The 13,875-nt window shown below is 43.6% G+C and overlaps 1 protein-coding gene across 1 annotated transcript in view; it reads right to left on the bottom strand.

Annotated features, from left to right (window-relative positions):
* The window catches only part of LOC138489643 (4-hydroxyphenylpyruvate dioxygenase-like), a 348,749-nt gene that overhangs the window by 190,861 nt on the left and 144,013 nt on the right, over positions 1 to 13,875 (bottom strand). The window contains exon 7 of the mRNA XM_069617322.1: positions 1,072 to 1,161. Within this exon, the coding sequence (XP_069473423.1) occupies positions 1,072 to 1,161 (90 nt within the window). The remainder of the gene's footprint in view (positions 1 to 1,071; positions 1,162 to 13,875) is intronic.

The following is a 13,875-nucleotide window of genomic DNA, read 5'->3' as shown; positions in this document are numbered from 1 at the left end:
TCTCTGTCTTGAACCCGTTTTGGCATATATAACTGTTGTTCATCGAATGGAAAATGTCCCTACACCAGCCTAAGTTCTTGTTTCAGGATTCAGAATCTTTTTCCAGTTGGCAGTGTATTGCCATGTCATGAATATCGAGCTGTAGTTGATGATAAGCAAAGGTTTTGTGTAGATGAGAGAATGAGAGATATGCGATCATTAACTCTGTGCATGATACTTTTAAATAAAGAGGGAAAAGAGGTAATTTAGATTGGTTAGCTTCATTTGGAAAGTTCTTGCCATCTGTGACCATTTTCTAGGTGGTCATGGAGAATGTTGTGACCCACTTTGCCATACATCGGTAGCAAGTCGAGATGCCAGAATCAAGACTTCAGCTTGCCCTGAGTCCAGGGATGGGATGTAACTTCACTAATATTTGCCAGAGTGGTCTCAGTGCCTTCGAGTGGACTGCATACTAGGTGACATTCTTGCAGCATTATGTGATTCTCTACAAAGATCTCAAATTGCTGGCTGCTGCCTCAATTACCTTGTTGAGGAAAGGGGGTTTGGAGATGGGATAGTAGTGGGAAAGCCCTTGGCATCCATTGTATATTTTCTTATCAGTTTATGGTGTACAGTGTTTCACGGCTCTTTGAACTAGACCTAATTTGAAAGATGTGTTTAGCCCTTGGAGAACTTTTGGGAGCCCAAGTTGCTTTTTAGAGTGACAAATGCAGGAAGCACAGTGTGGCATCTTCCTGGAGTGTCAGGGTTTGTGCTCTGACTTGTTACTAGAGTGATACCTGGAAGGGGTGCAAGGTTACATGTTACTGGAGTGGCTAGTAGGAGGTGTAGCGGTAACCGATACTTGAGTGAGATGTTGAGGCGCTGCAGGGTGTCATGTTACTGTAATAGGACATAGGGACATGTTTCTTATAAAGCGATGCAGAAGGCGCACAAGCAGATGGAATGGATTTGCTGCTATGAGGACAGTTGCAGACGTAATAGGGTCATGCAAGTATTTGGAAAGAATGCAGTATGTTGTGTGTTATAAAAGCAAAGACATTCTTAAATGACAGCTCTGATGCTTACTGTTTGCAGCGTTGCAAATTTCACTCTTCCATATGTGTCCTCCTCCGTCCAGGGTTCTTTTACCACAACCGCACCACGTTCCTTTGCTTTCTGCCAGGAAGACACAAATTGACAGCCATGCAACAGAGTATGAATGGAGAGGAGTCTCAAACTTCCTGCATTGCTGACTGCACAAAAGAGCCATCACAAGTGTATTGAGAAAAGCAAAAGGGGAGACATTCTAAGAGCACTAGAAGGGGCACATTGTCAATCTATGTGTTGCACAAAAGAAGCGAAATAATTCTAATCCTCTTAACTGTATCATTTTGTGGTTGTGCCAATAGCTGCGGATCCAACCACCACTGAACACAGAGAATAGGTGATTTTCAAATGTATTTGGCGTCAGTACATTCAGTTTAAGGTGCACACAGAAAGTAACAATAGTTTAATTTGACATTGATAAAAGCATTCCCAGCAATGATAAGGCATTATCAGTTCAGCGATTAAGGCAGAAATTAAAAAGGACAAAGGTGCTCATTTGTAAAAATATGTACCTTGTACGGAGGAACCTGTCACATTTACACTTCCGACAAAAATGTCCCCTCCATGCAATTTTAATTATTTGGCCTGACAGGTGCAAAACAAAGGTTTACTTTTTGGCGTGATCACCTGTACATCTTTGTTTTTCCACTTTGCAGCGCATATAGAGTAACGCGATGTACCATTTCGACATGACAGACATCTTTTACAATGGATCCCTATAGAGTCTGCCTGCATTTTGTTGGTGTACAAAAGGAATCGAATTCCATGGGAATCAATAGTTTTTTACGCCAGGATGAAAATGTCATGCTGGTGTCAAATCAAGTTGTTTTTAGAGGTGGTGGGTGTAAGGAGGTGGAAGCGCAACTCCTGCTCTGCACCTCCATCATCAAAACCACAAGAATGTCCAAGAGCATAAATAAAGGCGTAACACCTCTACACCTGTCTAATAAAGGCGTAACACCTCTACACCTGTCTAATAAAGGCGTAACACCTCTACACCTGTCTAATAAAGGCGTAACACCTCTACACCTGTCTAATAAAGGCGTAACACCTCTACCCCTGTCTAATAAAGGCGTAACACCTCTACACCTGTCTAATAAAGGCATAACACCTCTACACCTGTCTAATAAAGGCGTAACACCTTTACACCTGTCTAATAAAGGCGTAACACCTTTACACCTGTCTAATAAAGGCGTAACACCTCTACACCTGTCTAATAAAGGCGTAACACCTTTACACCTGTCTAATAAAGGCGTAACACCTTTACACCTGTCTAATAAAGGCGTAACACCTTTACACCTGTCTAATAAAGGCGTAACACCTCTACACCTGTCTAATAAAGGCGTAACACCTTTACACCTGTCTAATAAAGGCGTAACACCTCTACACCTGTCTAATAAAGGCGTAACACCTTTACACCTGTCTAATAAAGGCGTAACACCTTTACACCTGTCTAATAAAGGCGTAACACCTTTACACCTGTCTTTAGCACCTTTATTTATGTTCCGGCGATTTGGAAAATGAACCCCAATGTGTTTTCAAGATATACCAATGACCAAGCATTAAAGAGGAAGCCCGAACAAACCAATGGTGGGATCACCCCCGAGAATCCTTTTCAAATAATGGGTTAAAATGGTGCGTTTTAAAACATATTTTCACTGAAAACCTGGGTAAAAAAATCACACAGTTTAGAATTTGTTTTGTAGGTAAGACATGAAAGAATGTATTAGATGCCAAGTCACCAACAGTGCACAGGAACATTTACCAAGGTTGCATGTGTTAAAATCGTGGCAAAAATGGCGGTTTACACAAAAAATCGCAGCAAAAATGTTGTGGTTTTGCCGCCGCAATCCATGTAAAGGATGTGGGGGACACCCCCACAATCTCTAGACCCATTATACCATTTAAGTGCAGCGGAGGACACCCCCGCAACCCTCGCTCCCCTTAAATGGTATAATGGGGTACACCTTTACCGGGTCAAACCACAGCATTTTTGCCGCAATTTTTTGTAAATGGAATATTTTTGACGCAAATGTATTACTACATACCATTTTCCAATGCATTTTCATGATGCCCTTATCCACTATACGGCAGTATTCTGTGAAAAATGTTCATGCTGACTGTGTGCATACAAGTCCATGCTGACTGCACCAATATATGCCAGTATTCCCACATAAGGACACAGTCAGGTTTGCTTTTCCCTTAATGCCAGTAATGATAATATAAGAAAACATGTCCATGCTGGCTCTGCCAATAAATATCAGTATCCCCACGTAAGAACATACTCCTTTCGACTTTGCCCTTAATGCCAGTTAAAAATGCCATCTCACAGTAAAAAGAAATATCCTTGCTGGCTGCAAAAATGAACTCCTCTCCGATTTGGGAATACTCAACAAGATGGTTTTGTCCTAAATAGATAAAAGATTCTGAAACCAGAATGTGTTCTGCACATGTAATGTGTGTTAGGGACTCATAAATCATTGAATGCGTCTGCCATTAGGCAAATTAAAAGTGTTGTCCCTGATGTGAAACATATATTGCCATAATTCCAAGCCCAGTAATACAGTCCAAAATTAAATCAAGCACAAATTGTGGTCAATGAACTGTTACAAAGACTTATAAGTCAATGATATGTATGAGCCATTGCAGAGATAAACGTTTCAGTATGCATAGCATAGCACTGAAACACTTGTGTATAGGCACGTTATAAATGCCTTATCATATCATATCATTGTGCATATTAATCCTAACAATAGACTTTGAAGTACAATTCCCTTCCTTCTGCCTTTCCACCTCCAATGAGATCATGCAAGTGTGTGATTCAAGGTGCTGAAACATTTTGAAAACTCAGGACAGGCCTAAGTATTCACATAATGGACAATAATTAGATGTTCTCTGAGAGATGCAACTTTATGCATTTTAACATCATAAAACCTAAGTCCATGCATCGTCCACTCCTCACCATGCCTGAGACTGGGTGATCTGATCCCCACTCTTTGTCCCCCGGTTACTTGTAGATCCATTGCTGACAATTGCCCTCCCTCCTCTGTTGTTAGATCCTCACTCCCTTGTTTCTCCGCTGTATAACCATGTTCTCCCCCATATGATTGCAAAGCACTCCCTTGCTTCCTGACGCTAGATTTGTTCTCAATAAATACCCTAATAATAATAATAATAATAATAATAATTGGGACATGCAAATGCCAAATAAATAGTGCAATGAAAAATTAGCTGTAGAGCATTTGCATGAGAACAAACGACAGGAAGTGATGTACGTGCAATATTCCCATGAATGGAAAGCTAGTGCAAAAAGCACTGCAACAACAAATAGAGCGCCCAAATCTTGAAAGGCAAAGCTAATAAAGCAAACTGCCAATACTGAGGCGCAGGGCAAAGTATCCAGAAATGCAAAATCACAGAATGCACACGTTTTGGGGAAACAAAATACACCAAAATGCTGGAGAGCAACCAATGTACAAATCCCCCTATAAAGAACACATTCCAGCCTTAATGCAAGTAAAACATGCCATGCCACAGTAAGGAAATGTCCAGGCTGCCCAATGTGGTAACCCCATCAAACCCTGCCCCACCTCCATGTAATTAAACTCATCAAGTTGGCTTTACCCAAAAATGTCAGTAGAACATGCCATGCCACTGTAAGACAGTGTCCATTCTGCCTGCACCAGTGCCCCAGGCTCTTTCTCTCTCTCTCTCTCTCTCTCTCTCTCTCTCTCTCTCTCTCTCTCTCTCTCTCTCACACACACACACATACATTCATACCCATTCACCGACCAGTCACACATCCATCCAGCTTCTCTGACTCATTCACTCATGTGTCCAGAACTTTAACACTGCATTCTAATTCACACACACACACATCCAACCACAATATTTATACTTTACTCTCATTCACACGCGCGCATTTACCCAGACACCCTTTTGCATGCACACATGCATGTATGCAATTATACACATCCTTTCGAATGCACCTACCCACATAGAAAAATACTTTTTTTGTTTATCTGTTTATCTTGTCTACACTTTATGCTGCCTTTCGCAGCTGCGCTCCATGCCCCCGGCTTCTGCACTCCATGCAGATAGGAAGCATTGGGATCACTGCCCGCTCAGGCTCTACTCAGTCTACATCCCTGGTGGGGGCAAGTTATGCAACAGCCACTGCAGCATTGCATTGGCTGAGTAGTGTTGATCTCTAGCTTGTACAGCAGTGTCACTGCCACAGAATAAGCACTGGTCTATGCTTTGTAAAGACAGGCCAGCACCCGCCCTTGGTGTGCAGCAATAAAGGAAGGTTGAGCCCAACTTGCCCATAGGTTATACTCTCTATGTGACTTCTTTCTTTTGCGACTCCCATCTGTGATTATCTTACTTCAAGAAAGAACACAATTAGAACTTGTGAAAAAATGATTCCATCTAAGAAGAAGAAAGTTAAGAAGGTATATACAGATGGTGAAACGAGTGGATCTGTCATTTAAACTGACCTCAAAATGGATAATGAGAGTAATGGAAGCATATACCACCTTAAAGTGAACCATTGAGTTCCCACAGGACTGCGTGTATGCCATACCTGTAGAAAGGAACACCCATGGAAGGTGTTTGGCATCAATCAGAATGTGGCAAGGAGGAGATATTTCCCCCTCTTGCCAATAGTTTTCCTATCAATCATAATTATATAAGCACCATGAAGATCAAAGTGCTTACCGACACTATACACAAGATAATGTTTGCGACTTTATATTGCATGCTCTCTACTGCTGGAAAAGTCTGGGGTTAGAAGAAATCCACCGAAACCAATTTTTCTTTGGTCTCCTAAATGGAGAACTAGCCCTAATAAGAACAAGACCTTGATGATGTAATTGGAAGTATTACCTCTGTAATGATCAAAGAGATAAAGCGAAATGTAGTTAGGACATCATGATGAAATAATTTTGTAAAGCTGATACAGAGGTAAGAATTAATGAGTGATGTGCGGAAGGGATAGGACGTTTTGTATATTGTAGAACGGATTGTATCAAAAGAGTGATTTCGTGTATATTTATGAGTTAATTGTGGAAATCAATCATACAAATAAGAAAAACGTTCAAATAAAATCATCTTTAAGATTTGCAGCTCACCTCACCAACAAACGTCTTGTTCATAGTAGTTCAAATTGAGTGCTATAAACTGACAGAAATGAGCCACATTGAGTTTAGCCCATCGGAATTGCGTAGACATTAGTCACTGTATACCTGTATAATCGCAGTCACTCTACTCCTATGTATAACCACAACCCTTTTGTCTTCATCTACATCCAGAATACAAACATGTTTGCATTGTCTAAAAAGCAATGCCTACATTTTCATCTACATCTACAATACCCACAAACACTTAAACTGCATTTCTTTTTCCAATCAAAATACTCCTGCGTTTGTATCTATGATCACACCACTGATAGGCAACTGATATCCCCGATGAAAACATCAAGCCCCAGTTATAGTTACAGTTGCCATTGATAACCTAAGTTGTGGGAAAGCACCATGATCCCAATTGATAACTGCAATCCTGGTCGACAGCCACAGTTGATAGCCACGTTCCTGGTAGATAAGAACTGTTCCTATTTACAACCCGAATAGCAGAAGATAACCACAGCCATATTTGATAACTGCAGTCATTGGTGGTGTAGAGAAGGAGCTAAATACCCCCACATCAATCATCCCGCCCATATTACCTGTCTGTTGGAAACCAGAGTATGAGACATACACGGAGCAGTTGAACAAAGGGCAGAGTATGGACTCTGTGCAGTACCAGTGAAAGTACCAATACCTAAGAGAATCTGGGAGGCAAGGTACCCATTAAGAAAACCGTACAGGCATACAAGAAAATATGATGGCCATTTGAATGAGAATCCTGAAGAAGCAGAGCAGATAAATGGCAAGGATGAATGGTAACGTTACACAGAATCGAGCTGACGTCTACAGAAGCGATGCAGAGACCAGAGAATGCAGATATTCTATAAGGCATCAAGAAAGAACCAAGTATAAGTGACATCTTGTGATCAAGATGAAGAAGCTTATGCCATAGAAACAGATGAAGATATTAAGCCAGTTTAAACGTGTAATGATGCAAGAGAAACAAAGCAGACAAATTAATCTTGAGGCTAGCTTTATAGTGAATATCTAAGTATATTTTTCATATCAGTATGGGACAGTGAATGAAAGTGATAGGGTACTTAACATCAGTTGGGGCAACTAAGCCCTCCCCTTAAAATGGCCACTATGAACGTCACTAAAACACAATGGGCCTCATTACGAGTCCGGTGGTAACCGTGGCGGTAAAACCACCTGATTACCGCCGGACTCGTTTTACCATTCCGCCTCCGTGATTCCCAGAATTACCGGGGCATTACAACCCCGGTTTTCCGGGAATCACGGAGGCGGAATGGTGTTAATCCCCATTCCCATTGAGTCCTATGAGACTCGATGGGAATGGGGATCATGGAAATACCGGCAGCATCTCGTAATGCTGCCGGTGTTTCCTCGTCCGCCTGCAGGCGGGCGGTGTTAAAACCGCCAGATCAGACCTGGCGGGAACATCACCTCCCGCCTGCAGGAGTCGGGATCAGGCAGTCCAGAAACAACGGTGGCGGCGGGTTTACCGCCACCGTTATTTCCGGACCGCCTGAGTTATAATGAGGCCCAATGTCCCATTGGCTACACAAACTATAAGACCCTAAATTACGCGGGCTTCTATAATATTTTGGCTTCTAACCCCCATCAATACCTTTCCAGCTATGTTTAGCAGCAGGCAGGCTAAACATCCAGGTGTTGGTGAGTTTGCTTTGAAATTTCCCTTATTGGAAAAAGGAGGGGCCAGACCGCAGTATATACCATGGCCCCAGATGGATAAGGATAATTTAAGGTGTAAACTCCTGAGTTTAACTTCTGGCACTGGGAAATGGATACATGAGTTACAGGAGGAAATACATTGGCTATAGATGATATTAAGGGTCTCCTGATCGCCATACTTGGTGAGAGAGCTGATGACGTATGGGCAGGATTAAGGGCAGGATATGCTGGTGTAACTACAGTTAACAATGCTCATGATGGAGCACAGTTCAATAACTGTAGAGCGGCAGTATGGAAATCGCTTAGAGTACTGTATCCAGACACGTCTGATATGGGAGCTATAATGATGAAAAAGATGAAGGACAGAGATGATCCGCTTGTTTACATTCATCATTTTCAGAAAGTGTGTGCCTTGGAGACGTGCAAAGCTTGGGGAAAATCTATACCGTTATTCTATAATATATTATGCCAAGGGGTGCCAGAACCAGTCCAAAAGCAGCTCAAAAAGTTAGTGGGGATGGAAGCCAAACCGTGGTCAGAAATTCAGCTGACCATCGCACATTACTGCAGACTCTTGCAGGAAAAGAATCGCAAGAAAGATGATGTTAGGAAAGGCGAAGAGCCAAAGCTATTGCAGAGAAAATTGTCCAAGTACGCCATTGAAGAGGCAATGTTGACTAGTGTAGACGGGTCGAATTCACAGCAAACCATGAACATGCTGTTACGCTCACCTGGCTCCCACAGAGGCGTCGATCTGAACTGGACAGCTGCGGTCTCCACCAATGTGACGCGTAGGGCCGAGATAACAGACTGGACTGGCCCACCTAGCTTCGTTTGCTTGGCCCGTAGGAATATTCTTCTGTAAATGGAGAAAGGGAATTAACCACCCGTGGGGTTGAGCGTAAACCCCCCAACCCCGCTGTTCTCCCCACAGATCACCTTTGATGTCCCCTCTTATAGTCTCACCGGATGGTTTGAAAAGATGAGCTCTCCATCCTGCATTGAGCGCAGGGGCGCGTTGATAACCAGTTGCTTCACTGGCTCGAAGGAATTGGTGAGTTCCAGAACAATATTGACTCCGAAAAGTATGTAGTTTGTAAGAGTTCACATGTCTGACTTTCACTCTTGTCCGATTCCTTACAGTTTGCAGCTTGACCCCAGCGAAGAGTTCCTCGTGGTAGCTGACGAAGTTCAGGTAAGGATTTGGCTTATCCTGCACAGTTCAATAAAATAAGGCCAGAATGTAACCTGTGGCTTGCTCCCTTATTCAGGAGTGGAGAGAAAATATGAAGTTCGGGGAATAATGCCTCCAGCAGTAAAATTAGGTAAGTCTATTGTGGTGAGAAGAGTTCCCCTTGTTTGTCCCTTCATCTCACCTTGTTGTCCTTTTGTTCCCCTTAGGGGCCGGGGCACGGCGAGGATGCAATGGAGACTGCGCCGACCTGTGAAAAGGAATAGTACCCCTGGCGGTAATCAGGTAAGTCTATGGGGGTAGTTACTATTGCCTCTGTTTATTCCCTTGGCTCACCTTTGCTGTTCTTGTGTTCCCCTTAGGTGCCAGAGTGCGGCGGAAACGTGCAGAAGGATGCAGTGGATCGTGAGGATGCTGCGAATGCCGGTGAGTTCAGCGCGGCGTTGCAGCAGGCGAGGCGGCGCGCGTAAAAAGCTTCTTTCTTCCAGCTCGAAGGCGCGGTGGATCTGGAATTCAGGAAAGGATCGAAGGTTTTGCTCTTATTCTAACCTCTTCTCCTTCTGTTCCTCCCTATTTCTAGGAGCTGCAGTCTCGAGGCGGGCGTGGCAGAAGACTGGATGACACGGTGAGCGTTACGCTGCTGGATGCAGATTAACACGAAGCGTGTGCTGCTCTTCGGTTGTGGTTAAATAGCCTCCAAAGTAGTCCCAGGTAAGTATTCCTCCCCAACCCACCCGAGTAAAAAATAGTCCCTAGGTAAAATAGTCCCTTCCAAGCCTCATTTGGCTTGGAGCTCTGCAGCATGGTCTGCATCAGGTAAGTTCTACTCCATGAGCCTGGCGCCTATGGCGCCAGGACTGACTCTCCATATGAGCCTGGCGCCATAGGTGGTGTGTAAGTGGAAGCAGTCACTGCAGTCGGCTGAGGCAAGGCGGGGAACTCCGTTGGACTATCCACCCATCCAAACTACCAGGTAAAATCTGCATTGCCTTGAATTAGGACTGCCCTATTGACATTTTCGCGATATCTACGAATTAGTGCAGTGGAACTGGTGGATTTCGCTATTGTCCGTCTTTTTAACTCAGCGAGTGTCCACTGTAATTGCTTCAGTAATTGAAACGTGTCGGTGTTCCCTCTACACGTTCAAAATATCTGAAAGAGCCGGCGTTTGTGAGGAGTTAGAGGTACCTTGTAGAACGATTACGGGATACATTTCCGTTCGAACACAACCTCCATTTCATCTCAGCGTGGGACGCAGGAGAGGGGCTGAGCGGCGACTGCGGGCTTTGAAGCCTTTGAGCCGCCAGCTGTAGTATTGCGATTTCTCTCCGTGCAGGCAGTGGGAGGAGCGCCATTCGGCGTCTGCTGGGTCCTCTCACAACTGAGCCGATCGGCTCCATTGCGGCTTGTTCCTTAACTGATAAAGCGGGGGTGGAGTAGAGCGGCGCCTCTAAACATTGCAGCCTTAGAAGTGTGCTCTCACAGTTTTACTGTGCTCCGCGTCCACGCGTGGGCTTTGTTCTAACACACGCAAAAGACGCAGCTGCTCTGTGCCTTACATTTCCCCCTGCTGGCGGACTTTTGAAATTTCTGATATCTAACTTCATTTCTGCTCTCTATTTGTGAAACCGCCTCATGAAACTAAGGAGCACTCCATCTCAGGATGAGACGGGACCCCTAGAATGGGAGGATCCGGAATTGAGGAAATCTCAATTGGAAAGTGGAGCTAAATGCCCTATTGATGAAAACAGTACGGACAAAATGACAGAGGTTGGGGAATCGCAAACACGAATCCAAGCGCTTGTGCATGTAAATCCATGCTTCTCCCTTGCCTCTACGCCTGCCAGATGTGTAGAGACCTTGGATTCTGAACCCTCCCTAACTGATAAGTGGAAAAAAGGGCTAGAATACACGATAACAACAAACAAAATTCACAAAAAAATAAAAGACCATTTTGGGGCCACTAAAATAGTGCCTGAGAAAGCCACTCATGAACTAAATGATATATTATCAAGCCCCTCAGAGGATGCCTGTCAGCAGGATGTTTATGACAATTGCCACTCTGCTCTGGACATGAATGCTCCAAGACTGAGCACTCTAAATCTCTCAAGCACTGAAGACATCCAAATACTTGAAAGCCCAGCGCAGGTTCTCCAACTGGCTGAAACACCTGCTGTATTCAGCCCAAATGCAACACAGGAAGAAACTGTAGCTGAGAAGACAGAGTCGAATATCAACACATTAACTGCTCTCAGCTACGTGCTGAATTCTTTGGTCTCTGTTTTTGAGCTCCTGAAATCCGAAGTTCAAATTCAATCTGGGTCCATGATGGAATTAACGAAAGAGGTAGCCACTTTGGATGGTTCCATAGCAGGTTGCTGCAATGCCGTTAATTCATGTGTTTTGCCGAAATTACAACTGATACAACTGGAATTCACCAAACAAGGTCTGGATATCTCTGCAATACACAGGTCTATTGCAGATATTCATAAATCCAAAGAGGCCGATAGATCCTTAACACAGGAACTACTGAACCAACTCCAAATGTATAATCGAAACTCACAGGGACACGTGGGAACAGAGTCTATGGAGGCAGACCCCACAAATGATGGCGAATCATCTCTTTCAGCGTCCACATTGGAAGAATTTATGAGACTGGCAAATATGAATGAGGATCTTTTTCAAGCAGTCTCAATGGAAAAACCCTTAAAAACCAATATCGCCAGTCAGCTGGACTCTCAAGAGGTTGTAACAGAAGAAGTTGCACCTGCAAGTCCACATCAAGATAGAAAGAAAATGAGGAAGAGGGCAGCAAGAAGGACCAAAAGAATCAAAGAAAAATCCGTACAACGGAAAAGAGACAACTCACAAAAAAAGACAAAGAACCAGAGTAAGGCAAAACAAAACAAATCGGTCACTAACCTTTTTGTTAAGAGAATTGGAAACAATCATTTGGCACCCACAGAGGAGGAGAAGAAGACTGGCGATCTAACACCCTCCATCTGTCCATTAAAGGGGGGGGATTCACAGAGCAAATATAACCACACAAATCCTCCTCAATCTGCTCATGACAAAGAATTATCGAGCACTACTAAAGACATGGCTGAACGCAATATGCTTACGAAGGGATCCCAAACAGAAAACCCGCCGGATAAACCAGTTATAGCTCATGTACCATCTAAACCAAAGAAGTCAATTCCTTTGGCCCCCATATTTTTGAAAGGCAAACAAAAGTTGAGAGCAAATGTGTCACTGAATGCTGGTGAAAATGTGGTGGTGAGAAAGTCTAGCGTGAAGATTGCGCCAATCTTCTTGAAGAAAAAGAAAAATAGTGCCCGGCAGATTCTTACTGTACCGAGTGACTGTGAGCCAAATAATAGTGCAGATGCGAGCTCGCGAGCCAGAGCCCAACCATATTCACCATTGGACGCTTTGGTAAAAGTAATCTCACATAGGGAGTCACAGAGTTTACAGCGTCTGGAGGCAGAGCCGACAGTGAGAACGAGAAATACAAATGACATCATGGAAGCAAGATGGAATAGTGGGGAGGATGCAAAGGTCCATAGATCTGAAATCAGGAAAGCAGTAGATGCTTACATGCAAGGTCTCTCCATTCCTCCACTCACAAACCCAACTTCATTAACTAACCACCACAAATCACACAATGATGCTGATAAAATCGTGGAAATTGGGAACCAAGCACAGAAGGGAATTGAAATTGGAGGGTCTGTCCCAATGATCCAAGGAGCAGCAATATCAGTGACCAGCGCCACAAACTTAAATGCAAACACTTTAAGGATCCCCATTCCTACACCCGATTCTGACTTAACTTCCCTTTCATCATTGGGCTTACCTACAGACTTTTCAAAAGATGTATTAACGCTGATCAAAAATGCACTAGGGGACTTGGCTGCGAACACAAAAGAGAAAACGAACAATGTGATCCCTACAAAAACTGTCAAAACACAAGTTATGTTGGGAATGGGAAAAGTCACTCCTCGAGTGGCACTGTGTTCTATGATTGTGAAATGCAGACCAGCACCATGCACACAATATGACCTGAACAGAAGAGCGATACTAGCAATCTTCTCAGACATACCGCTGCTCGAAGACATAAACTCAGCTGATTTAACCTTGGTGGAATTTATCTCAAATCAGAACTTAAATGCAGTTCGAGTGTGGTTTCAATCCAGAGCAATTCGTAATCTGGTATGGCAGGCGAAGAACTCATTATTCGACCTAGGTTTTCAGCTGGATACAGAAATGGATGACACATCAGAACCTAATACGTCAAGCATTGCAGAACTCATGCCAAGGGTAAAAACTGGCGTTGCAAATGGCCAAGATTCAAATCAATTGTCAAATGACAGGAATATGTGTGTATGCAATTGTATCAGTAACTCAAATTAGCTATCTAATTTGACAAAGTTATCCCCCCTTACTTTGGTGAGCTGGAACTCGCGGGGATTCAAACATTTGCTGAATAACAATGAGAGTGGCCTAAGCAAATTCGACATAATTTTGCTGCAAGAAACCTGGTTACTAAGTCCCATACTCTGGTCAGGATATCAAACACACTTGAACCCAGCTAGGAAGCCCATTATAGGCAGACCCACTGCGGGCCTGCTGGTGGCGGTAAAGGATGAACCAGGAACAATGTCACAGATGTGGGCTATGCCGAATACTCATATGCTTCTTATAAGGGCGGTGATCAACGATGACACCTACGCAATTCTGAACATATATTGG

This window comes from Ambystoma mexicanum, chromosome 9, assembly GCF_040938575.1.
Source record: "Ambystoma mexicanum isolate Mex_15411 chromosome 9, UKY_AmexF1_1, whole genome shotgun sequence".
Classification (NCBI taxonomy): Eukaryota; Metazoa; Chordata; class Amphibia; order Caudata; family Ambystomatidae; genus Ambystoma; species Ambystoma mexicanum.
The sequence above is the reverse complement of the archived record's forward strand: the minus strand, read 5'-3'. Positions and strand labels throughout refer to the sequence as shown.